This window comes from Convolutriloba macropyga, chromosome 2 (genome assembly GCF_964194025.1).
Source record: "Convolutriloba macropyga chromosome 2, txConMacr16.3, whole genome shotgun sequence".
Taxonomy (NCBI): Eukaryota; Metazoa; Xenacoelomorpha; order Acoela; family Convolutidae; genus Convolutriloba; species Convolutriloba macropyga.
In genome coordinates, this window is record NC_134469.1 from 42,007,350 (window position 1) to 42,034,399 (window position 27,050).

The 27,050-nt window shown below is 36.1% G+C and overlaps 1 protein-coding gene across 2 annotated transcripts in view; it reads right to left on the minus strand.

Moving 5' to 3' along the window:
- Nucleotides 1-27,050, minus strand: part of LOC142358676 (uncharacterized) — a 207,122-nt gene that overhangs the window by 16,239 nt on the left and 163,833 nt on the right. For both annotated transcript variants that reach the window (XM_075410177.1, XM_075410176.1), the window contains 5 exons: nucleotides 23,052-23,097; nucleotides 22,879-22,928; nucleotides 22,092-22,376; nucleotides 4,230-4,390; nucleotides 3,315-3,510 (listed from right to left, as the gene is read on the minus strand). In XM_075410177.1, the coding sequence (XP_075266292.1) occupies nucleotides 3,315-3,510; nucleotides 4,230-4,390; nucleotides 22,092-22,376; nucleotides 22,879-22,928; nucleotides 23,052-23,097 (738 nt within the window). The remainder of the gene's footprint in view (nucleotides 1-3,314; nucleotides 3,511-4,229; nucleotides 4,391-22,091; nucleotides 22,377-22,878; nucleotides 22,929-23,051; nucleotides 23,098-27,050) is intronic.

The window sequence follows — 27,050 nt, forward strand, 5'->3', positions numbered from 1 at the left end:
AGATCTTAAAAAAAGACAGCGTCCCAATACAATTCAAATTCTTTGAATTGTAAAAAAACCAAGAGAAGGCCAATAATAGTCCCAGCTATCGCTGTGCGGCTATTAATGACAAAGTTAGCAAATATTGAAAAGAGCAAAAAGCTGAGTAACGTTCCAACAGAGCTCTTAAACGCCATTTTATATGGTCACGCATAGCTTAAGAAGATCTTTGAAAACAAATTCAAATGTTTGTCCAAACATAACCGACTAACGTCAGGTTAAACTTTCGGGCGGTTGGCTTCGTCAATGGCTAACTGCAGCTAAAGGAGGCTAGTTGTGGCTAAATTTTGCAGGGAGAGGGTTGTGGAGTTGGGAGGGGGTTAAACTCTGAAAATGTCTTAAAAAATGGTGAATCGCATACTTAGAGACGAGTGAGCCGTAGGGCTCTAGGAGAATTCAATGCCCTCTGGAATTTACCTATTTATTCCGTGTTTGAAGACAAAGTCAAAAGGGTAAGACGAAAAAACGATCAGAGGAAAAGTCGGTATTAAAAAAAAATGGCAGCATTAAAAAGACTAAAAGGACTAAATAACTGCAACAGACTTCGTTTGAGAGCAAATAAACAACAAAAAACTTTTCCAGAGCCTCGCAAGCGCACAATTGTTCTCTAATCAGCCTTCATAGCTTTTAAGTCAGTCACAAGCCAAACTCGAAAAATTGAAATTTGTCTAAAAAACAGAACAAAATAACATGAACTAGCGGCCAAATTATCTTCAACAAATTTTTCTTTACTAATCTTCTTGACTCCATAGGAAAAAAACAGATGACATCTGAAAAACTCGACGAAAAAGCGTTGAAAAAACGACGGATTCTGTAGAAACATGTTAAGAGAAAAAAGGCGTGAGACCTGCAATTTAACATAACCCACTATCTTTGGACAAAATGCTGAGTTGACTGTGGTTGCAGCTAGCTTAAGCATAGGCAAGCTAGTCTTGAATAAATTTTAGTCTACCATGAATAAATACCGTCTCAAGTATTATACAGCTTCGTTGCACCGTATGCTTAAACCTTAGTACAGTCGTTTAACAGAGCTGCTCAGAGACTGAATACTTCGCTGTTCACCAGTTTATCCAGTTCTCGAAGGCAGAAAGTCAACATCAAACGCTTAAACAGGAAAAAAATGTTCCAGCTAAAAACCGATAACAGCCAGGCAAAATTTTTGCAAAAAAGACAAATCTTCACAATGATTGCTTCAAATTCTGCTCGAAAGCAATTATAAACAAAACTTTTCATCAACAAAAATAAGATCTCCTTGCAACACGCGTACGTAAAAATATAAAATTATAAGACAGCTTTCCTACTATTGAAAAATCAAAATAAAACGAGCACTACTGATTCACTATTCCATTTCATTTATTTACCATTTACTCATCAAATACAGCTGAACTCAACCACTTGAAAGTAAAATTTATTGTCTAAACCAAGAAAGTGCATATCGGTAAACAAAAAAATTACTGAACAAAACAAGCTTAAGCAAAAAGTAGGCAGGCGGAAAGCTGTTAACATCTGCTCACAATTTTGTAAAGCAATGAAATTAAAAAATCTATTTACGTCAGACGAAATGGTCTCAAACCGCGGACATAGGACCAATTTAGCAAAAAAACAATATCCAGAGAGAAGTTTCTCACTTTCAGTTTTAACTCAAAACGCCTCTTCAATGGAGTAATATATTTTTCTGTAGGAAAAATTTAAAAAAATATATAAACAACCTAACGTCAGACGAATTGACATCAGACGACATCAGACGACTGGTATGGGGATGCCTTTGATTTATGCAGCTACCTTAAGCGTAAGTAGGCCACACTAACTTGAAGGCAGGGCGAAACGGAGGGTAGGGCCCAGAAGGGATGGTATCCTTGAAAATTTTCTTTTACAAAGTAAATTTACGCATATGCGACAAATTTTGATAAGCACATGGAGTAATGGGGCTAGGGAGTCAGAAAAACTCAAAGACTTGCCCCTCGCACTATGCATTTAAGCCTCCTGAGCAACTTCGGTGAATCCCATACTTAGACAAGCAAGGCGCTTAAAGAATTGCGCAGCCAATTAATGCCATCGGGCTCTATCATTTTATCCGTTTTTAAAATAAAAAAGTACAAAAATTTATTAGTCGGAAAATAAAAAAGTAAAAAAAAAAATCGCTAGAACAGAATAAGGAATAAAAGACTAGCAGGACTAACATAATTCTAAAAAACTATGCGCAATATAGCTACGCACAGTTTTCAGCTTTGCACCTCAAAAAGTAACTCGAAAAAGATCAAGTAGGTCAAATGAAACATAACCAACAAACGTCGGGCGAATTGCTCGCCCCCTAATTGAATTCTGCCCCAGTGTCCTAAAAAAGCTGATAGCGACAAAAAAAGCTCCGATGCAAAGCAAGCGGAACATTTTATAGGAACATTTAAAAATAGCGGAAGGACACAATAAGTACAACTTAAGAGCTAAAAAAAACAGCGATGAACAGCTATTTATGGAACGAAATCACCGGCAAGGGCAAAATACTTAATTTTGATTTGAAAGTTTAATAAAGCCACAACTTAGATAATCTTAGGGTTGATAATCTTCACACGATGAAAAATTTGGTGAATCGTATTAGAGGCTGATTATGAATAAGAACCTAATGACCTCTGTGCGCTACCTGTTTATCCAGTTTTTGAGGACGAAAAAACAGTTGGGTCGGCAGAACAATTCAGTGAAGCGAAAAATCTCATGAGGTCTTCGGAACCACTTCCACCCTTACTACTAAAACCCTAGTACTAAAATTGCTTAAAAAATGATCAGATAAAAACAAATCGAGAAAAACTAAAAATCAATGTCAAAATGCCACATGCGAACGAAAAAAACACTAGCAAAAAAGCAAAATTTTGTTCAAACACCGTTTTCTCTCTAATTTAAAAATACAGTAAAAAAAACTTCAAGCCGCAAAACCGCTTGCTTTTTGGCTCCACTTCCTGTCTCGGCGTGAACTGAATCATTACGTCAATTTGACTTCAAATATTATGAAAATGTGTGAACAGATATAAAAGACAGCGCCCCAATACAATTCAAATTCATTGAATTGTAAAAAACAGAATAGGAGCGCAATAATAGCTGCCTGAGATGAGGGCAGCTATTATAAGACCTGTAGAATATCACTAATCCTCTTCGAGTCGTAAAACAGACCACAGGAATAAATATAATTGCTGCAAACTCAGAGCAATAAATTTTATATAAAATTTTTTAGTTTATAGAGACAATTGTTTATAATTGTCACATTTTATTAAAAGATACACAACCTTCATTAGCGCAGTTTCTCCCATGTGCGTAATTTTGTTGACATGCGCTCCAGCCTCAAGCAGCAGGGAGGCTATGTTGAGTAATCCCAAATCACACGCCAATATCAGAGGAGTAGCGCCATCCTCATTGCACCTTGTGTTAGGGTCCAGACCAGGAGCGTTTAGCAGCAAACGCACCATATCTTGATTGCGGGATCTGAAGAACACGTTAAACGTGAAAAGAACATAACCGACTAAACGTCGGAAGAATTGCTCTCGAACGACTAGTGGGAACTCTAATCAATTGCAGCTTGCTTCAGTCGGGGGGGGGGGGGGGGGGGGGGGGTGAGAGGGGGAGCCTAAATGGGACTAAGGAGTTCAATAGTGGGCTTCAAATAACCACATTAGAGGTTAACATATACCACTACTAAGATTTGAAGTAAAAAATGGCACCAGTCTTGGCGCACTTTTCATTTGACTTTTAGTATTAAATTGCCGCCAATTGAGTTCAGCTGCATGAAATTGTGATTGAGAGAGAATTTTAGATCACGCGAAACGCAAAAAGTCAAGGGCCTAAAAGTCACTCGAAAAGTCAACATTGTCAAGCAAAAATTTTTGTCAAGCAAAAAAAAGACACACACGTTTACAATAATTGCTATGAACTTCGTTCAAGAGCAATTAAACAGCCCTTATTCAGTTCTACTTCTGTTAAAATGAAGCAGACAAACCTACGTGTCATGTTCAATCCGGGAGAGGAAACAGTTCCAGCCGCGTATATGGCAATCAGGTCAACTTAGTTGAAATCAGAACCCATCTAATTACCAGAACTTGCTGCTTAGCTGTAGACTTCGAGACTGACTTACTCAACAGTTTTTCCTAGAACCCATCTAATTACCAGAATTTGCTGCTTAGCTGTAGACTTCGAGACTGACTTACTCAACAGCTTTTCCGAGGAGAGTCTTTCGATCACTATCCGGTTCATCCCAGTGGAAGGAGGCAGGCTTCAGGGCCATGTTGTACACAGCCTCCTCTACCACACTCAACTCACCAGAACTCACTGCATCTCGCAACAATTCTACAGGCTGACGCTTCGACTCCTGAACATTTTACACTATAGAGTTCGAAACTTATCTTCTGAGCATCAATATTTCACCAACAATGAATAAATATTGCTGGTTCTTGCCCAATGTATCAAAACGTAAACAGTCAGCCCACTAGCCTTATATGTGCGGAATATTTAAATAACAAAGTCTACAGACTGCCAGAAAATAGGTGCGATAGCTTTATAGACCTGTAGTCTCATAATACAAATGAACAGAAGCCACTAACGTCAGGCCAATTGCTCTCAAACGACCGGCAAGGGGTTGATTTTGGTAGTAGCCAGCTGTGGCTAAGGGAAGCTAGCACCAGGGGCGGGGTGAGTGGTGATGAAATTTTAGTTTCGGTTGATCGCATACTTAGAGACTATTAAGGCGTAGGGCTCTATGAGAGCTGCTTGGTCACTTAATGCCCTCCGGGAGCTACCTGTTGATCCCTTTTCGAAGACGAAAATCCAAATGGGTCAGAGAAAAAAATCGGTCGGCGAAAAATTGCATAAAAAACCACATGACTAACATTATTTCGACAAACTTGAGCAATTTAAAAGAATGAGACCTTGAAAAATTTGAAGATATATACAGATTGGTGTGATGTCTGTAAGTAACGCAAATAAGCCCTCAATAGTCTTCAACTAGATTGGTACGCAATTTGACCTCAACCTCCTTTTATTAGCGTAGGCATAAATCCAAGTGAGAGAATGGAAAAGTAATTTGGGAGTAATGAAAGTCCTGATGTACAATTCAAAAAATTTTCATTGACCAAACAAAAAACTAGACCTAAAACAGACTAGCAGAGAATTGAGAAAACCATTTCTAAAAAATCAGATCAAAAAATTTAAAAACAAATCAATGTAAAAATGCAGCATGTGAACAAAAAAACCACTAGCCAGAAAAGTAGATTTGGTTCAAACAAAAAACTAGGTCTAGAATGACCTATTAAGGGATTGGGTAAAACATTTAGAAAAAATCAGAACCAAAAAATTGAAAAAAAAAACAGTGAAAACCAAAGTGAAATTACGGCATGTGAACAAAAAAACCACTAGCGAGAAAGCGAATTTTTGTTCAAAGACAGTTTTCTCACTTTACTTTAAGATTGGAGCGAAAAAAATTCACGCTACAAAACCAATCGCTTTTTCGCTCCACTTCCTGTTTCGGCGTGGCCAAAATCCCTACTCCAATTTGACTTCAAAAATCGAGAAAATGTGTGAACAGATCTCAAAAAAAAAGACAGCGCCCCAACACAATTCAAATTATTTGCATTGCAAAAAATTCGAAGGCAACGCATTCAATTGCATTCACAATCGAAGGCAACGCGTCGAAACGCATTTCATCCGTCGATACAAAGCATAGATGAACAAACACTGATTTGGTACGTTATCTGCCAGTATGAAAAATCTTGACAAATCACAAAGCAGGATGAATCCTGATTAATGCATCCTGAAATGCAAAGCATTGGACAAAAACCCGCACTATCAGTCTCCTCAGAAAAACTTTGATAATAAACAAATCATACACCAAACATACAAAAAAACAAAGCAAAGAGAAACAAAGCAAAAGCTCGTTGAAATGGGGGTCGACAGTGGGGGTGTCTTCAACCCTAACAACCGCCCTTCACATAATAAGTATAAGTCTCCAAAACAATTTAAGCTGAAAGAGCTGAAAGTCTCTAAGAGCACTTAATGCCCGCTGGGCGCTACCTGTTTATCCCGTTTTTGAGGACGAAAAGTCAAATGGGCCGGACGAAAAGTCAATTGAGCGAAAAATCGCATAAAAAAGACCGACATGACAAATATAATTGCTACAATCTTCGTTTGAGAGCAATTAAAAACAAGTAACAAAACAAGATACTATTCACACTATAAATCCCTAACAATATACAAAAAGAGGAAAACTGCTGGTTATAAGCATGCTGCTTGAATAAACAGCTAGACATAACCAAGACAAAATATGATAAACTTGGCGAAATGTAGAATTTATAAAAAAAACATTCATTTGGAACTGACCAAAAACTCAATCACGCAAACGAATAACAAAATTGCTCTAATAAGAGTCAAAACTACTTCAAACACGCAAACCGAGATAAAAATAATTGAAAGATGGAGCACAAAGGATATTCTTAATGAGCATATTCTAATGCATATTGCTTCATTTTCAAGAGTTGATGTTCAGGTTGTTCATTCAATTCCCTATGTTGTAGTTTAGGTCATGTCTGCTATGTTATTTCATTCGTTAACCTTTCTTGTTACGACTACACTACATAACGCTCACTAACAAGAAACGTTAACGAAATAAATAACATAGCAGACATGACCTGACCAACAACATAGGGAACTGAATGACCAACCTGATAATCACCAACTCTTAAAAATGAAGCAAGATCCTATATACATGCGTAAACGAAGGCATTAGAAATTGTTTTGAGGAAAGGAGTAATTCGAAAAAAAAACAGTGCTGTCGAAAAAAACCAAAGCAAAAATCAGAGACCAAATTCAAACACAATATAGATTCCTGGAACGTATAGACTGTAAAAAGTAAGAAACTGCTGGATTTAAGGTCAAGGAAAAAGAAAGCAATCAGAAGTATGAAAACAGATAACACAAGAGAAATCTGGCATATGTGAGACTTTATTGTTGATTAAAAAGCCATTAACACGAATAAAAACTCATTTACGTTCTGATGTCTTTGAAAATATTATATTCAACGCGGAGAAAAAACAATATCATTTCATTATTTCCACTCAGCATCACAGGCAAAAGTTGTGACAACTGAAGACATGTTAATTTTTTGATGAATTAGGCGAAAAGGTATCCATGTCAAAAAATTGACTACAACTAAAACGAACGATTTGAAGTAGTAATAGGGTGAGCAAGGCTTCCGGGGGATGTAGTCCCCATGTATTAAGATAGGGTATAGGAGTATTTTTGAGAGCGGATCTACTGTAATGTATAAAGATAGGGATTAGAATCTAGGGGCGCCTATATGTATTCCAGGGGGTTAGTAGTAAGGAAGGAGCAGAGGTGAATTGATTTTTGGGGCCTATCGTCACGCGGATTTAGAGGTCATTTAGGGATCAGCAGGAGGTTGTAAACAGTAAAAAAACTGTCACAATGGAATGCAACGCGTCGAAACGCATTTCACCCGTCAATAAAAAGCATAGATGAACAAACACTGAGTTGGTACGTAATCTGCCAGTATCATAATTCTTGACAAATCAAAACGCAGGACAAACCCTGATTAAAAGGCAAAGAATTGGACAAAAACCCGCACTATCAGTCTCAAAAAAGTTTTGATAAACAAATCATACACCAAGCATACAAAAATAAAAAAGGCAAAAGAGAAACAAGGCCAAAGCCCGTTGGGGTGGGGGCGTGGGTCAACAGTGGGGGGGTCGACAGTGAGGGTGTCTCCAACCCTAAGAACCGCCCATCACACCATAAGTAAAAGTCTACAGAACAATTTGAGCTGAAACAGCTTAAAGGCTCTAAGAGCACTTTATGCCCACTGGGCGCTACCTGTTTATCCGTTTTTGAGGACGAAGAGTCAAATGGGCCGGACGAAAAATCAGTTGAGCGAAAAATCGCATAAAAAGACCGACAGGACAAATATAATTGCTACAATCTTCTTTTGAGAGCAATTAAAAACAAGTAACAAAACAAGATACTATTCACACTATATATCCTTAAACAATATACAAGAAAGAGGAAAACTGCTGGTTATAAGCATGCTGCTTGAATAAACAGCTACACATAACCAGACAAAATATGATAAACTTGGCGAAATGTAGAAATTATCAAAAACACATTCTTTTGGAACTGACCAAAAACTCAATCACCCGAACGAATAACAAAATTGCTCTATTGAGAGTCAAAACCACTTCAAACACGCAAACCGAGATAAAAATAATTGAAAGATGGAGCACAAAGGATATTCTTAATGAGCATATTCTAATGAATATTGCTTCATTTTCAAGAGTTGTTATGTTCAGGTTGTTCATCCAATTCCCTATGTTGTAGTTAAGGTCATGTCTGCTATGTTATTTCATTCGTTAACCTGTCTTGTTACGACTATACTACATAACGCTCACAAACAAGAAACGTTAACGAAATAAATAACATAGCAGACATGACCTGAACAACAAAGGGAACTGAATGAACAACCTGATAATCAACAACTCTTAAAAATGAAGCAAGATCCTATATACATGCGTAAACGGTAAACGAAGGCATTAGAAAACGTTTTGAGGAAAGGAGTAATTCGAAAAACAGTGTTGTAGAAAAAAGAAAAGCAAAAAACAGAGACCAAATTCAAACACAATATAGATTCCTGGAACGTATAGACTGTAAAAAGTAAGAAACTGCTGGATTTAAGGTCAAGGAAAACGAAAGCAATCAGAAGTATGAAAAGATAACACAAGAGAAATCTGGCATATGTGAGACTTTATTATTGATTAAAAAGCCATTAACACGAATAAAAATTCATTTACGTTCTGATGTCTTTGAAAATAATATATTCAACGCGGAGAAAAAACCATATCATTTCATTATTTCCACTCAGAATCACAGGCAAAAGTTGTGACAACTGAAGACATGTTAATTTTTTTATGAATTAGGCGAAAAGGTATCCATGTCAAAAAATTGGCTACAACTAAAACGAAAGATTTGAAGTAGTAATAGGGTGAGCAAGGCTTCCGGGGGATGTAGACCCCATGTATTAAGATAGGGTATAGGAGTATTTTTGAGAGCGGATCTACTGTAATGTATAAAGATAGGGAATAGAATCTAGGGGCGCCTATATGTATTCCAGGGGGTTAGTAGTATGGAAGGAGCAGAGTTGAGTTGTTTTTTGGGGCCTATCGTCACGCGGATTTAGAGGTCATTTAGGGATCAGCAGGGGGTTGTAAACAGTAAAAAAAACTGTCACAATGGAAAGCAACGCGTCGAAACGCATTTCACCCGTCAATAAAAAGCAAAGATGAACAAACACTGAGTTGGTACGTAATCTGTCAGTATCAAAATTCTTGACAAATCAAAACGCAGGACAAATCCTGATTAAAAGGCAAAGAATTGGACAAAAACCCGCACTATCAGCCTCAGAAAAGTATTGATAATAAACAAATCATACACCAAGCATACATAAAAATAAAAAAGGCAAAAGAGAAACCAAGCAAAAGCGGGTGGGGTAGGGGCGTGGGTCAACAGTGGGGGTAGGTCGACAGTGAAAGTGTCTCCAACCCTAAGAACCACCCATCACACCATAAATGAAAGTCTACAAAACAATTTGAGCTGAAACAGCTTAAAGGCTCTAAGAGCACTTAATGCCCGCTGGGCGCTACCTGTTTATCCCGTTTTTGAGGACGAAAAGTCAAATGGGCCGGACGAAAAATCAGTTGAGCGAAAAATCGCATAAAAAAGACCGACAGGATAAATATAATTGCTACAATCTTTGTTTGAGAGCAATTAAAAACAAGTAACAAAACAAGATACTATTCACACTATATATCCTTAAACAATATACAAAAAAGAGGAAAACTGCTGGTTATAAGCATGCTGCTTGAATATACAGCTACACATTACCAGACAAAATATGATAAACTTGGCGAAATGTAGAAATTATCAAAAACACATTCATTTGGAACTGACCAAAAACTCAATCAAGCAAACGAACAACAAAATTGCACTATTAAGAGTCAAAACCACTTAAAACACGCAAACCGAGATAAAAATAAACGAAAGATGGAGCATATGATATCTTAATGAGCATATTCTAATGCATATTGCTTCATTTTTAAGAGTTGTTGATGTTCAGGTTGTTCATTCAATTCCCTATGTTGTAGTTTAGGTTATGTCTGCTATGTTATTTCATTCGTTAACCTTTCCTGTTACGACTACACTACATAACGCTCACTAACAAGAAACGTTAACGAAATAAAAAACATAGCAGACATGACCTGAACTACAACATAGGGAATTGAATGAACAACCTGATAATCAACAACTCTTAAAAATGAAGCAAGATCTTATATACATGCGTAAACGAAGGCATTAGAAAACGTTTTGAGGAAAGGAGTAATTCGAAAAAAAAGTGTTGTCAAAAATACCAAAGCAAAAAACAGACCAAATTCAAACACAATATAGATTCCTGGAAAGTATAGACTGTAAAAAGTAAGAAACTGCTGGATTTAAGATCAAGGAAAACGAGAGCAATCAGAAGTATGAAAACAGATAACACAAGAGAAATCTAGCATATGTGCGACCTTATTGTTGATTAAAAAGACGTGAACACGAATAAAAATTCATTTACGTTGTGATGTCTTTGAAAGCATTATATTCAACGCGGAGAAAAAACAATATCTTTTCATTATTTCCACTCAGAATCAGAGACAAGAATTGCCACAACAGAAAACACGTCATTTTTTTGTTGAATTATGCGAAAAAATATTCGAGTAAAAAAATTTGCTACAACTAAAATGAAAGATTGAAAGTAGTAATAGGGTGAGCAAGGCCCCGGGAGTGTAGACCCCGTGTATTAAGATAGGGCATAGGAGTATTTTTGAGCGCAGGTCTACTGTAATGTATTAAGATAGGGAAAAGAATCTAGGGGCGCCCTAAATGCATTGAAGGGGGTTAGTAGTAAGGAAGGAGCAGAGGTGAGTTGTTTTTGGGAGCCACTCGTCACATGATTTTAGAGGTCGTTCAGGGATCAGCAGGGGGATTGTACAAAGAAAAAAAATGTCACAATGTAAGGCAACTCATCGAAACGCATTTCACCCGTCAATAAAAAGCATAGATGAACAAACACTGATTTGGTACGTTATTTACCAGTATGAAAAATCTTGACAAATCACAAATCAGGAAGAATTGGATTAAAACCCGCACAATCAGTCTCCTCAGAAAAGTTTTGATATAAACAAATCACACACCAAACATACATGAAAAGAAAAAACGCAAAATTGAAACAGAGCAAAAGCGCGTTGGGGTGGAGGGGTGGTTGACAGTTGGTGTGTCTCCAACCCTAACAACCGCCCTTCACACCATAAGTATATGTCTATAAAACAATCTGAGCTGAAACAGCTGAAAGAATCTAAGAGCACTTAATTCCCGCTGGGCGCTACCTGTTTATTCTGTTTTCGAGGAAGAAAAGTCAAATGGGTTAGACAAAAAACCGGATAAGCGAAAAATTGCTTAAAAACGACCGACAGGACTAATATAATTGCTACAAACTTGTTTGAGAGCAATTAAAAACAAGTAACGAGACAAGATACCATTCACACTATATCCTTAAACAACATACAAAATAAAGAGAAAAACTGCTGGTTACAAGCATGCTGCTTTAATAAACAACTACAAATAATGAGACCAAAAATGATAAATTGGCAAAATGTAGAAATGCTCAAATACATTCATTTAAAATTGACCAAGAAAATCAATCACGCGAACGAACAAAAAATTCGCTCTGTTTAGAGTGAAAACCACTTGAAACACACAAAACGAGATAAAAAATAAACGAAAGATGGAGCACAAAGCATTTTCTTAATGAGCATATTCTAAAGGATATTGCTTCGTTTTTAAAAGTTGTTGATCTTCAGTTTGTTTATTCAATTCCCTATGTTGTAGTTCAGGACATCTCCGCTATGTTATTTATTCCGTTAACGTTTCTAGTTACGACCACACTACATAACGCTCATTAACCAGAAACGTTAACCAAATGAATAGCATAGCAGACAAGTCCTGAACTACAACACAGGGAATTGAATGAACAACCTGAACATCAAAATGAAGCAAGATCCTATATACATGCGTAAACGAAGGCATTAGAAAACGTGTTGAGCAAAGGAGTAATTCAGAAAATTAGTGTTGTCAAAAACCCCAAAGCAAAAATACAAAGCCCAAATTCAAACACAATACAGATTCCTGGAAAGTAGAGACTGTAAAAAGTAAGAAACTGCTGGCTTCAAGGTCAAGAAAAACGAAAGCAATCAAAATTATGAAAATAGATAAAACAAGAAAAATAACTGCTGGTTACACGCATGCTGCTTTAAAAAACAACTACAAATAATGAGACCAAAAAAGATAAATTGCCAAAATGTAGAAATTCTCAAAAACATTTAAAATTGACCAAAAAATCAATCACGCGAACGAAAAAATCCGATCTATTTAGAGTGAAAACCACTTGAAACACGCAAAACGAGATAAAAAATAAAAAAAAAAGATGGAGCACAAAGCATTTTCTTAATGAGCATATTCTAAAGGATATTGCTCTTCATTTTTAAAATGTGTTGATCTTCAGGTTGTTCATTCAATTCCCTATGTTGTAGTTCAGGACATGTCTGCTATTTTATTTATTCCGTTAACGTTCCTAGTTACGACTAAACAACATATTGCTCATTAACAAGAAACGTTAACGAAATGAATAACATAGCAGACATGTCCTGAACTACAACACAGGGAATTGAATGAACAACCTGAACATCAAAATGAAGCAAGATCCTATATACATGCGTAAACGAAGGCATTAGAAAACGTTTTGAGTAAAGCAGTAATTCAAAAATTAGTGTTGTCAAAAACACCAAAGCAAAAAATAGAAAGACCAAATTCAAACACAATACAGATTCATGGAAAGTAAAGACTGCAAAAAGTAAGAAACTGCTGGCTTCAAGGTCAAGAAAAACGAAAGCAATCAAAATTATGAAAATAGATAAAACAAGAAAAAAAACTGCTGGTCACAAGCATGCTGCTTTAAAAAACAACTACAAATAAGGAGACCAAAAATGATAAATTGGCAAAATGTAGAAATTCTCAAAAACATTCATTTAAAATTGACCAAAAAATCAGTCACGCGAACGAACAAAAGATTTGATCTATTAAGTGTGAAAACCACTTGAAACACGCAAAACGAGATAAAAATAAAACAAAGATGGAGCACAAAGCATTTTCTTAATGAGCATATTCTAAAGGATATTGCTTCGTTTTTAAAAGTTGTTGATCTTCAGGTTGTTCATTCAATTCCCTATGTTGTAGTTCAGGAGATGTCTGCTATGTTATTTATTCCGTTAACGTTCCTAGTTACGACTACACTACATATTGCTCATTAACAAGAAACGTTAACGAAATGAATAACATAGCAGACATGTCCTGAACTACAACACAGGGAATTGAATGAACAACCTTAACATCAACCTGAACATCAAAATGAAGCAAGATCCTATATACATGCGTAAACGAAGGCATTAGAAAACGTTTTGAGTAAAGCAGTAATTCAAAAATTAGTGTTGTCAAAAACACCAAAGCAAAAAATAGAAAGACCAAATTCAAACACAATACAGATTCATGGAAAGTGAAGACTGCAAAAAGTAAGAAACTGCTGGCTTCAAGGTCAAGAAAAACGAAAGCAATCAAAATTATGAAAATAGATAAAACAAGAAAAAAAACTGCTGGTCACAAGCATGCTGCTTTAAAAAACAACTACAAATAAGGAGACCAAAAATGATAAATTGGCAAAATGTAGAAATTCTCAAAAACATTCATTTAAAATTGACCAAAAAATCAGTCACGCGAACGAACAAAAGATTTGATCTATTAAGAGTGAAAACCACTTGAAACACGCAAAACGAGATAAAAATAAAACAAAGATGGAGCACAAAGCATTTTCTTAATGAGCATATTCTAAAGGATATTGCTTCGTTTTTAAAAGTTGTTGATCTTCAGGTTGTTCATTCAATTCCCTATGTTGTAGTTCAGGACATGTCTGCTATGTTATTTATTCCGTTAACGTTCCTAGTTACGACTACACTACATATTGCTCATTAACAAGAAACGTTAACGAAATGAATAACATAGCAGACATGTCCTGAACTACAACACAGGGAATTGAATGAACAACCTTAACATCAACCTGAACATCAAAATGAAGCACGATCCTATTTAAATGCGTAAACGATGGCATTAGAAAACGTTTTGAGTAAAGCAGTAATTCAAAAATTAGTGTTGTCAAAAACACCAAAGCAAAAAATAGAAAGACCAAATTCAAACACAATACAGATTCATGGAAAGTAAAGACTGCAAAAAGTAAGAAACTGCTGGCTTCAAGGTCAAGAAAAACGAAAGCAATCAAAATTATGAAAATAGATAAAACAAGAAAAATAACTGCTGGTTACACGCATGCTGCTTTAAAAAACAACTACAAATAATGAGACCAAAAAAGATAAATTGCCAAAATGTAAAATTCTCAAAAACATTCATTTAAAATTGACCAAAAAATCAATCACGCGAACCAACAATAGATTTGATCTATTAAGAGTGAAAAACCACTTGAAACACGCGAAACGAGATAAAAATAAAAGAAAGATGGAGCACAAAGCATTTTCATAATGAGCAAATTCTAAAGGATATTGCTCTTCGTTTTTAAAAGTTGTTGATCTTCAGGTTGTTCATTCAATTCCCTATGTTGTAGTTCAGGACATGTCTGCTATGTTATTTATTTCGTTAACGTTCCTAGTTACGACTACACTACATAACGCTCATTGACAAGAAACGTTAAAGAAATGAATAACAAAGCAGACATGTCCTGAACTACAACACAGGGAATTGAATGAACAACCTTAACATCAACCTGAACATCAAAATGAAGCAAGATCCTATATAAATGCGTAAACGAAGGCATTAGAAAAAAATTTGAGTAAAGGAGTAATTCAAAAAATCAGTGTTGTCAAAAATACCAAAGCAAAAAATAGAAAGACCTAATTCAAACAAAACACAGATTCCTGGAAAGTAAAAACTGTTAAAAGTAAGAAACTGCTGGCTTCAGGGTCAAGAAAAACGAAAGCAATCAAAATTATGAAAATAGATAAAACAAGAAAAAAAATCTGGCAAATGTGCAACTTTTTTGTTGAAAAAAACAACATTAACTCGAATAAAAATTTATTTGCGTTTTGACGTCTTTGACAAAATTAAATTCAACGCCGAGAAAAAACAATACCTTTTCATTATTTCCACTCAGAATCAAAGACAAAAGTTGCCACAACAGAAAACACATCATTTTTTGTTGAATTATGCGAAAAGATATTCAAGTCAAAAATTGGCTACAACTAAAACGAAAGATTGAAAGTAGTAATAGGGTGAGCAAGGCCCCCGGGAGTGTAGACCCCGTGTATTAAGATGGGGTATAGGAGTATTTTTGAGCGCGGGTCTACTGTAACTTATTAAGATAGGGAATAGAACCTAGGGAAACCTACATGTATTCCAGGAGGTTAGTAGTAAGGAAGGAGCAGAGGTGGGTTGTTTTTGGGAGCCACTTTTAATGTGAATTTAGAGGTCATTTAGGAATTAGCAGGGTGATAAGCCGCGGCAATTAATTACGATTAGGTATAGCCGCCGGAATGTATTAGGATAAGGTATAACCGCTGCAATGTCAATCTTATAAAAAGATTAGGTATAGCTGCCGCAATGTTTTAAGATTAAGTATAGCCGCCGCAATGTATTAAGATTAGGCACAGCCGCCACATTGTATTACAAATAGGTATAGCCGCCGGAATGTATTAGGATAAGGTATAACCGCTGCAATGTCAATCTTATAAAAAGATTAGGTATAGCTGCCGCAATGTTTTAAGATTAAGTATAGCCGCCGCAATGTATTAAGATTAGGCACAGCCGCCACATTGTATTACAATTAGGTATAGCCACCGCAGTGTATTAGGATTAGGTAGAGCCACCGTAAAGCATTAAGATTAGGTATAGCCGCCGCAATTTATTAAGATTGGGCATAGCCGCCGCACTGTATTAAGATTAGGTATAGCCGCCGCAATGTATTAAGATTAGGCATAGCCACCGCAATTTGTTAAGATTAGGTATAGCCCCCGCAATGTATTAGGATTAGGTATAACCGCCGTAATGTATTAAGATTAGGTATAGCTGCCGCAATGTATTAAGATTAGGTATAGCCGCCGCAATGTATTAAGTAAGATTAAGCAGAGCCATCACGTTGTATTACAATTAGGTATAGCCACCGCAGTGTATTAAGATTAGGTAGAGCCACCACAATGCATTTAGATTAGGTGTAAACGCCGCTATGTATTAAGATTAGTTATAGCCGCCACAATGTATTAAGATCAGGTATAGGCACAGATCTTAGGAAATAAAAAAGAGTTAATTTAATTATGAAGGTACAAAAAGACAGACACAGTATAAATCAAGTACATTATAAGTAATTTTAACCACAAAAAAGCACTCACAATATAAAAAGCAATCAAGTAACTTACCAGTGCAGTGGTAGAGTACGAATTCCATCAGATAACACTTTTCAATTAGGATAAAAACATGAAAGTCCTTTCATTGTTTGTTTATACGTAGCGACGCCGTGATTGATTGTCCAAAATCCCCTATTTGTAGATGTTAAATTGATAAAAACTGATAATTCCCTCCATCACTAGCCGATACTTTTCCAATGGTTCATCTCCGGTCACTTCCAATGTTCGTTTATTTGGTTCTTTGCTACTAAATTTGTACTTCTCCCATTTGGCATCGTAGCAACAGTAAGTTTTGCTACGAATTCAAATCATTTCAGTACATCTAAACTCTTCCTTGAACAAACCTGGTTCGCATTTATTGTGCTTTTTATGTTTATCACAACAATTTCGCGGAAAGAATTTTGTACAGCATCAGCTTTGAAAGAATTATAATCGTGTTCTCTCAGAGCTTCCCACACAAAGTTGTAAAGCTCCAGCAAACGTAACTTTGCGAACTGATGTACAAAAACGTCGACTATTATCGGTTCGCGGAGCTCAATATTTGATTTTACAAGTTTAACTTCGTACAGTTCTTTTGACACATTAATATGTCTCTTCAACCACTTCCGTTGATAGCTTTGGGAGTCTTTTCATCGTTGAGGTATTTATCACTGTATGTTTGCTTTTGTCCATGATTTGATAACCAAAGGAACTGCTCCCTTACAATTTTATTGTCTCTGCTACAACGCTTCATTCAGGATTATCTCCAGCTCTTCTAGCATCAACAACTGACTGGATAAAATTGTTGAGGCATTTTCTGGGTGTACTGAACGAAGCGATAAATTTTTGTGCATTTCAGCCCAAGACTAAGGTAAAAGTTGAATAAAGGTGTTATGTCTTTTCCATTCTCCAACTTGAAGCCTCAAATCAAAATGAGCTGCTTTTGCTTGAGTAAAATGTTATCAATCGCCTGGTCCCTCAGATAATCGCTAATATCTGCATTACATTAAAATTTTTAAAGACTGGTGGAAAATTCGAGAAATTGTATTTCAAACCATCTGGAACTTCGAGATTACACCAAACGTAAACAAACCACTTCTCTTCTCTTATTTTAGCAAGTAGTGATTCTTGCGTAACAGATCTTGAATGAGAAATTGTTTCTCACGTGGAGTTTACAGATACATCATCTTTGAGTTTCCCACCAGTTACATTCCCATATCTTAACAAATATATATCCTTTGTTCCGCGAAGTCTCGTCTCAGTCTGCCATAATCCCGTTTCTTCAATCCTCTCTGGGTCTCTTCCTTTGAAATACCTGCTCTTGCTTCCTGACATGCAAAAAAGTGAAAGTAGCATTCCACTGCTTCAAATAAAAATCTAGAGTGAGCACAAAATCCGTCTACATTAAACAATGAATTTTTTTCTGAGTTCCTGTTGTGTAGTAACTTTCAATAGTGCAGTCAGGACGATGAGATTGTAGGTACGACATAACCATGGTCTCAGATTTCCTCGATTTATTTTGCCTAGCTTTAAACTTACCAGGGTCTGAATCAAACTCCCATCTAGTGTAAAGCCCATTGGGCATTTCTTGACACATTGACAAGGGCTAAAGTTGAATGGCGTCTATACCCAGAATTGATTTGCAAACGTTTTTTAAGTTTTTAATATATGTGATCCACAACCGCTTTTCTAGTGAAGACAATACAGGGACCACTGGTCATATCCTTACGTATTTTATCATGTAAATCTTTTTCTGCTTCAACGAAAGGATAGAAATTGTTAATAGTTGATTTGTGTAAACAAATATTTGCTAAATTAGGTAGCGTGCAACCAAGTTGTAACATATCAATCTTTTTATGATAGGATTCCATCATTTTCTGCATCGCTTGTAGTATCGGGACAACATCCTTGTCGTTTTACCATCTAACAAAGTCTCGAAGAAATGTCAATTGTTCCTGCTACCACACACTATCAAAGTAATTGTAGTTGTCAACTCGAGAGGGGAAACTTCTTTCAACCTAAGTTTTTTCAGAGCCTCCTGTTGGGAAGTCTACTATTAAACAATTTCGTGAATTCCGTAAAATCTTGCTCAAAGGGATTGTGATCTCTCAACTTACTAAAGAAACATTCGTAAGGAGGAAGGAAAAATGCATTTTTCTGAATTTGAAGGAATTGAGTCGACATATCAATTTCTTCTTCAATAAATTGAAAATAAGTAAACATTGGAATTTTCTCATTTTTCCGTTCATTTAGCTTCTCGAAAATAGAATTCACTCTGGTTTCAATTGCATTTTCAATGGAAGAAAAATTTTTGCAAAATATCTGCTCTACTTTTGCTAACTAGTTCTTCTAGTGCATCACCAAATGATACAATCAGTGTCTTGGGGTCTTTGTTGCTTAGGAAAATGGGTTCTTGTAATAAATTAGAGTAAATTCAAACAGAGATTAGTTCATGTTGTTCTATCCAAGTGGTTGTATTGGTATCTTTTAGCTCACTAGACGGATCGCAGATTGATTTGAAATCATATATAGCCAAATTTTTGAACAGTTTTTGATCTTCATACTTATTTCCAAATCCGTCATGATTATTGAACAAAGTTTCTCTTCGGATAAACGTGCTGTATCCTATCTTTGCAAGAATTCACGTGACGGTGGAAATTACCAACACTGGAAGTATCACAGTTAGGACAGAGGAATCGTTTGAAACACGTGTTGATAACATCAACATAGCAAATGTGGTTGTTGTAGCGCAGTAGAAAAAAGCTGTTCCCGTACAGCTCAGTACTTCTTCGTGTAAGTTCACCAACAAAATCCCCGTCTTCAATGTCAATATCATAAATGAAAATGTTTTATAGAGTTTTCAACAAACACAAAGTGATCCATTGACACTCCTAAGTTAATTGCGTCATGACCAGACTCGTGGAGAAAGTCACAGAACAACTAAGCTGCATTTATTTCTAGCTCGATTGATCCGTACAAGTGAACAACCTTTGCTCTAAACAACTAAACAAGCAAAGGTAGTCTTTGTAGGGTTGTCCGCATCCATTCGTAACAAGACAATTTACATCTGATCGTCTCAACAACTGTTTTAGTATAACAGCATCTAAACATCCCGTTGGGATATTGTTAAGAGCACAGAACATTGTCACATTCGTAGTCAGTGCATACCGCCAATTTGTAATTACTCTTTCTTGAGCACAAGTCTCAACTAAATCCGTTCTCTGTACTCTATCCTGAAGTGAGACTAAGTCCCCCTTAGAACAAAGTAAATGAGACTTCTCAAAGGTGCTTTCTCATGAGCATAAAAATAAGGCTATTTGTCTGTTTCCACATTTCGTAAAAGATTTCAAGAGCTAAATTGATTTTTGCAGCACAATTAAGCTTTTCAATTACTTCCTTCAGTTTATATCAACTTCGCTGATATCAACTTTCAACAATTTTAAATTGAATACTATGTCTCCCATTATCCATCTCAGTAATGTCAAAAACGTGTTGACAGGCACAAACTTCATGCTGTAACTGTTAGTTGTTCTTGTCCAATTCTTCCAATTCTAGCACTTCTTTCAACCTTTTGCTGGATTTGGTTCCAATTTTGGTTGATGTTCTGTGCTTCAGTCTCTTATGTTATTGAAGAGAATAAAAACTTGTAAATTCCTCCAAGCATATAGTTCACACCGCACTAAGCTTCTTATCCTCAGGGGCGCAATGCTTATCACGATGGTAGTCCAAGTCCTCTTTCCTCTTCATATAGAAATGTGGACACTTGGGACAAAAAGTCCCACTAGCACAAAAATTTTGGTGCCGAATCATTAATTACTTGACAACCATTTTCCCTCACTTTGTGCATTTGACAGGGAGATTTCTATCAAGCGAAGCATTGAAAAGTGCCGAGAAACTGTATCTGAAAACAAAATAGCAACTGTAGAATAAAGAAAAGATTTTGTTATTTCGCTAGAGTCAATCATTTGACTCATTATTTCCATATAAGGAAATAACGCAATTTCAATTTTTAGTAACATTACGAAATAAAATTTCAATAACTTCCTACGAAGCAATCAGTGTTGCATTCTACATTGTAGTTAAAAGAAAACATCATGCAAATGTGTAATTTTAGTCCTGGGAGAAAACTTAGCAATCTGAAGATATTCAGTTGTCATATTGCTGATTTGTGTTACATTTTTTTCAAAACAACACATTTAATCCCAAAACAGACTTTTTCACAAAATCCCTCTGTCAAATTTTTGCGTTCTTAGAGAAAACAAACTTTGTTGTTAGCGAACTAATTTTGTCCTTTTATAGACAGTACACTGAATGTGTTTTTACCGTAATATTAAAACATTAGAGGAGAAAACTCCTACTATAATTGAAGATAACCTATATACAATTGATGTTAACGAAATTATATTACAAACGACAAACTAATCAAATTTCAGTATCAAGAAATTTTGTTGTAAAAGTTAATGAAAGCGTTTTGTTCACCTCATTTTCTCTTTCAACATTTTTTTATTCTAATAGAATAATACGCGAAATTTTGCTCATTTGTGAAACATGTTGATCAAAAACTACTTATCTCACAAAATCCAACAGAACAATCCGATTTAGTAAAGGTCTTGTGCATGCAACGTTTTTCTATTGAAAAAATTTGAAAATGAGTTTATTGCGAAACAGTCTTTCGATTTATCTTCAGAATTGCATGTGAGCAAATACGAACTGTTTTTCATTTTGAACTCCGTCCCCGATATATTGGAGCAGTACAGAAACATTTCACAAACAGACTTTTTTCCTCTCCCAGACCAAATAACAATAATAACTTCTTCACTACAATGTTTTGTATTTCCATTATTACAACGGCTACAATGTAGTGGAGGTACGCATCAGGAATACAAATCGTGTCACATCCAAAATTTCAAATTTAAAAAAAATGTCAGATATGCTAGAAGTAAAATACAAGAAAATTAAATAGATTGAAAATTACTCAGCAGGACTCGATAACGAGAACTCTGATTATTGAAACTCCTAAGAGTCGATATGCTTTATCTGAAGCATATGCTAGCATAAAAACTATGCCGTATTTCAACTTTGCGCACATGCATAGGTAAAATTTTTTGACACAAGATTTTGTAAAGAAATGGTCGAATACGCAAACTTAAAGCTTTATTTAAGAATAATTGGTTTTTGTCTGAACTGAATGTATCCCTTGAACAAAAATGGTCGCCGGAGCCTTTTTCACTCGGAGAACTTTTTATTTACCATCAATCATTCTAAGGAACGAAAAACTCGCTCAAATGTGAGAAAAATGGCGCTATGTCTGAAACGCAAGGTTTTCAGACGTGTTAGGCGACCAATTTGTTCTCTCACTTAAAAATTTGTATATGTATATTCCGTACGTAAAATAAGCTGTTCATTTCCCCCAACTTTCATGTGCATACAAAAATCAGACGACACAAGAGTCTCAACAAACGCGTCTCATGATTAACTTACAATGAAGGCTTGATCACCATTGGAATAAAGATCTCGGGTATCGATTTCGGCTGTCAGAGTATCTACGCTGCTTTTATCTACTTTCTTCTTCATCTCTGCATTTGATTGGTTCAGCTTTTCATAATTCCGCTTCAGTTTTTCATAATCAGATTTCAATTTCTCGAAACGTAGCTTATAGTCAGTTCCCACAGAAGATGTGGCTCCTGCTCCTGAGCTCTCAACAGCTGGTTTCTTTTTAATTATGGGCGCATCTAACGACACTAGTTTGTGTTTCTTGGCTGATTTCTGCAACAAAAATAAGCTTTTTAATTTAAATAGCATACTATATATGACCTAGTAGTTTTGTCAATGAAAAATCATCCATCAGCGGTCAATGCTTGTAGTACATCTTCATACCAAAAAATTGAAAATATGATATTTGTACACAATACTTCATGTTAACAACCTGAAAGATTACTCCTAAGACCTAAGAGGGGTAAAAGATAAGTATACATATTTCCGCTATTGTAGATGTTTTTCACGATAAGCATGTGTGAAAAGGAGCAGCAGTCCGCAATTTTAGTTCAAATTCACAAAATTTGGAAAACGTCCGTCTGCAGTTTGCAAAGAGCTCCTCGTTTTCGTGCGTGGTAATCATAGTGACAAATTTTGCTAAAATCTAGTCACTTTTCCAGTCATTTTCGTAGAAAAATAGATTCAAATTTGGTTCTTTCTAAAATTGAAAACAGTGGCAAGGTATTGTTCTTGCTTTACGAACTAGAGCTCAACTTGTTGTAACGGAACTTACTGACTCATTCACTGGTTTAGTTGGCTTTGATGAAGTAACTGAGCCAGCATCTGAAACAAAGTGCGAATACTAATTGTATAACAGAGCAGGGGTAGGAAAAATTGATTGATAATAATCAGTCCACCATTTAACAATACAATTGATCAGAAATCCGAATAATGGGGAGTCATTACCTGATGAGTCAACTACACTTGGCTTTGACTTCACTTCACTTTTAGGCTGAAACATACGAAACTGCAAAAAATACTATCACAATCTTGAATTCAATGAACAAAGCAAAACATAACTCATTAGTGCCAGATAAACTGCTCTCAAATGGTACAAAAATACATTTCTAAATCGTTGTGAGGCAGGAAATGTAGAAAAAACTTTTTTCAACCTTAAAAACTCGATAACTACGGGGTTAAAAAAACTCTTCAAAAGCGAAATATCACGGGTCAAGCACAACAGTTTCTTGCTTTTGCACACTTTACAAGAGTTTGTCGTGTCTAAGTTCAATTACCAATGCACAGACTTCAAAAAACAGACATGAAAAACTTCTAGCTTAAACCAGATCTATACGAATTATGTCCGAAGTCAATTTAAGACCCATTAAAAAACATAGCTGGCAAATTGCCAGAAAATAACCGCAATAGCTTCGTAGATCTGCAGTCTCGAAAAGAAAGTAAAAAAGACAGACCAAAAAAGAAATTTGTTCTTTTCATTGACGGCTGAGATATAAATTTTGATTAGAAATCTGTTTAACTTATTGCTGTTTCTATCGGCTGCCCTTGAATAACCTTCAAATAGGGTGATATACACTCACTTAACCTCATCTCTTTGCATGAAAGTAAAGTCAGTTTCAGAGTGAGGAAGTCATTTTTGAAAGTGCAAGTCACGTGTGACTAAAACTTAATCACGCAAATGAACAAAAAAATTCGCTCCAATAAGAGTGAAAAATGACGTCACGCACGCAATTCAGTTGAAATTCCATGATCAATCAAACAAAAAGCAGATTCAAAGTGTATGTGACCTCATATGAAGGTAACAAAAATTTCGACGAAAAAAACATAGGACAAGCCCTGACGTGAAATTCAATGAATTTTCAATGACTAAACAAAAAAACGATCTAGCACGACTATGAGTGAATTGGGAAAACCATTTCTAAAAAAATCAGAGCAGAAAAACAAAAAAAACAGAACATCAATATCAAAATGCCGCATATGAAAAAAACGACTGGCAAGAAATGGAAATTTGGTTGAAACAAAAAACTAGGCCTAGATTAAACTATGAATGGATTGAAAAAACCATTTAGAAAAAACCAATCCAAAAAATTGAAAAAAAACATTAAAAAATCACAAAATTGCGGCATGTGAACAAAAAACCACTAGCGAGAAAGTGAATTGTTGTCAAACACCGTTTTCTCACTCTCCTAGATTGATAAAATTTTAAGCCGCAAAACTCTTCGCTTTTTCGCTCCACTTCCTGTTTCAGCGTGACCAAAATATCACTACTCCAATTTGACTTCAAAAATCATGAAAAAGTGTGAACAGATCCTAAAAAGAAGACAGCGCCCCAATACAATTCAAATTCTTTGAGTTGTAAAAACCAGGAGAAAGCCAACAATAGCCTTAGCTATCGCTTTGCGGCAATTAAAAATAAAAGCAACCGATTAATGTCGGGCGAATTGCTCTAAAGCGACCAGCTGGCTTTGGTACTAGCCAGATGGGGCTCGGAGATGCTAGCATTAAGGGAGTGAGCAAAAATGGTGGAGAGCAAAGAATGGGGGGTCAAGCAATTGGAACGGTAGGGTTGGGAGGCCTGCACGCTTAACCAAACACTGGTCCAAATCGTCAGGTGGAACAGGACGGATAGGGGGACTGTTGGGGGAGGGGTAATGACTTTGGCGGTGATTGCAGGGGGTCAAACATTTAAGATTAAGAAGTGCCCATCACACCATGAAATTGTCGTCAAAACAGTTTCATTGAATCTCAGACTTTGAGACTAGCAAGGCGTCAGGTTCCAACAGAGCTGCTCGGACACTAAATGTTTTCCACGCTTTATCTGTTCATCTCATTTTCGAGGACAAAAAGTCAAATAGATAAATAGTCACGCGAAAATTTCAAGAGAAATATAAGAAACTGCCCAATTTCGGGATCAAAACGAAGTGAGGATTTCGCCTACTTAAAATGTATGCGTTCTCGTCAACTCATTACAGTGAAAACAGCAGAGACTACCTAAACCAGGCCATGGACTAAGGAAATTGAATGACCAGAGGGCTTTCCCTGACTACTTCATTTTCAAAACTCAAGTAGAAAAATTGTGACTAAAAAAACTCAACAGCATGAAAAAAGAGAGCACCAATACAATCCAATTCTTTGGATTCTATAAAGTAGAAACGCGAAAAAAAGCCAGCTTAAAAAAACGAAAGCAGTTATTAAGCAAATCATTATTTTGTCTTCGCAGCTCAAGTTTTATTTCGTTGGATTTTGTTAAGAAGTTCGAATACGCTGCTGAAATATTTCGAGCAACCACATATGCCAAATGAAGATGCAAGTGAAATCCTCATTGTCTATTTTTTATAAAAATCGAAAGATACTGAGAAATTGAAAAAACTATCAATTAAATTCTCCAAAAAGGCAACCTTGGCTAAAAATTTCTTTCGTCGATGTTGCCATTAACAATGCATATACTTCAAAAACAAATCTTAAAAAATCTTGAACAAGATCTATACGATTTACTTCCGATTTCAACTTCACACCCATTTTAAAAAGTGAAAAATATAGCCGACTAACGTCGGGCGAATTGCTCTTAATTGACCGCCGAGCCGTTGGCTTCTGTAGTGGCCAGCAGGTGTTTGGAGAAGCTAGCATTAGGGGTTGGGGTCACACATATAAAGTGGTAAGAGTTGGGAGGGCTGCACCCTGGACGAGAAAGGGTCCAAATCGTCCGGTGGAGGACGCACAGCGGTAGTTTTGGGGTGGCGAGGCGTGTGAGTGGTCTGTGTAGTGTAGTTTTAAAAATATAGACTCTTACTCCATACTTCCTTCAGCTTATAAACTGAAGGGTATAAAGCTTATAAGTAATATCAGCTAGAAATTGCTCAATTCTCAATAACTTAATGACCGGGCTTTATCGGTTTATCCCGTTTTTTGATTTTGCCCTTTTGAGATTGACCATATTCACTACATTGCGTAAATCAATGCGCGAAAGAATTGAGCATTCAACCAGTTGAAACAGTGAGTGAGGTAAGTCAGAATTCAAACGTGAAAATCGTGACTTATGTAAAACAAAAAACGTGATCAAAAGGTAAAGCGATTTAAGAAAGGAGAGCGCCTAAAGAAAAGCCGTTTGAGAAGCTGACAGCGGCTATTAATAATTTATATCAACTCAAACTGAGAAATGTAAAAAATAGCGAAAAATATAAAGGGGACAATCACGTGCGGTTTTTGAAGTGGCAGTTTCATCTATCGAAAAAAAACTTTCTGCGCAACACATTACAGTAAGCACAAGATATAAGACAAACCAGGCTATCGACTTTTATGAAACTTAGGGCTTTATATGTTTTAACCCGTCTCAAAAACTTGCGCGAGTCATGTTAAAATTAGCTCAGCGTCATGGAAAAGGCGCGCACCAATTCAATCCAAGTTCGTTGGATTGTATAAAAAAGGATAGCAAAAATTGCCTGTTGAAAAATGGCAACTGCTGTTAGGCAAGTTATTCCTTTGTAATCGCAGCTCAAGTCCTATTGAAATATCTTATTTCTTTTGCAACTTGATATGTACCAAGCTCCCGGACTAATTCCAGCAGACACTCAATCCAAATGAAAAGACTCGAGAGAGACCTTCATGGTCCATTTCAAAAAAACCAATATTGAAAAAGTGAAAAAAACAATAACAGTTACATGCTCGAAAAAATTGGAACCTTCACAAAAATTCCTTGTGTCTACGTTGCCATTGCCAATGCATATATCTCAGAAACCCAGATATGAAAAAATTGAGCCTGAACAAGATCTATATATAACCAATCCGACGTCATTTACGACACATTTAAAAAGTCAAAACAACGAAACCGACTAAAGACTTGATCTCAAGAGACCGGTGAGAGGTTGGCTTTGGTGGTAACCAGCTGAGTTTCGGGGATTCTAACATTACGTAGTGCAGAGGCGAAAAATTAAGGGAGTCAAGCAATGG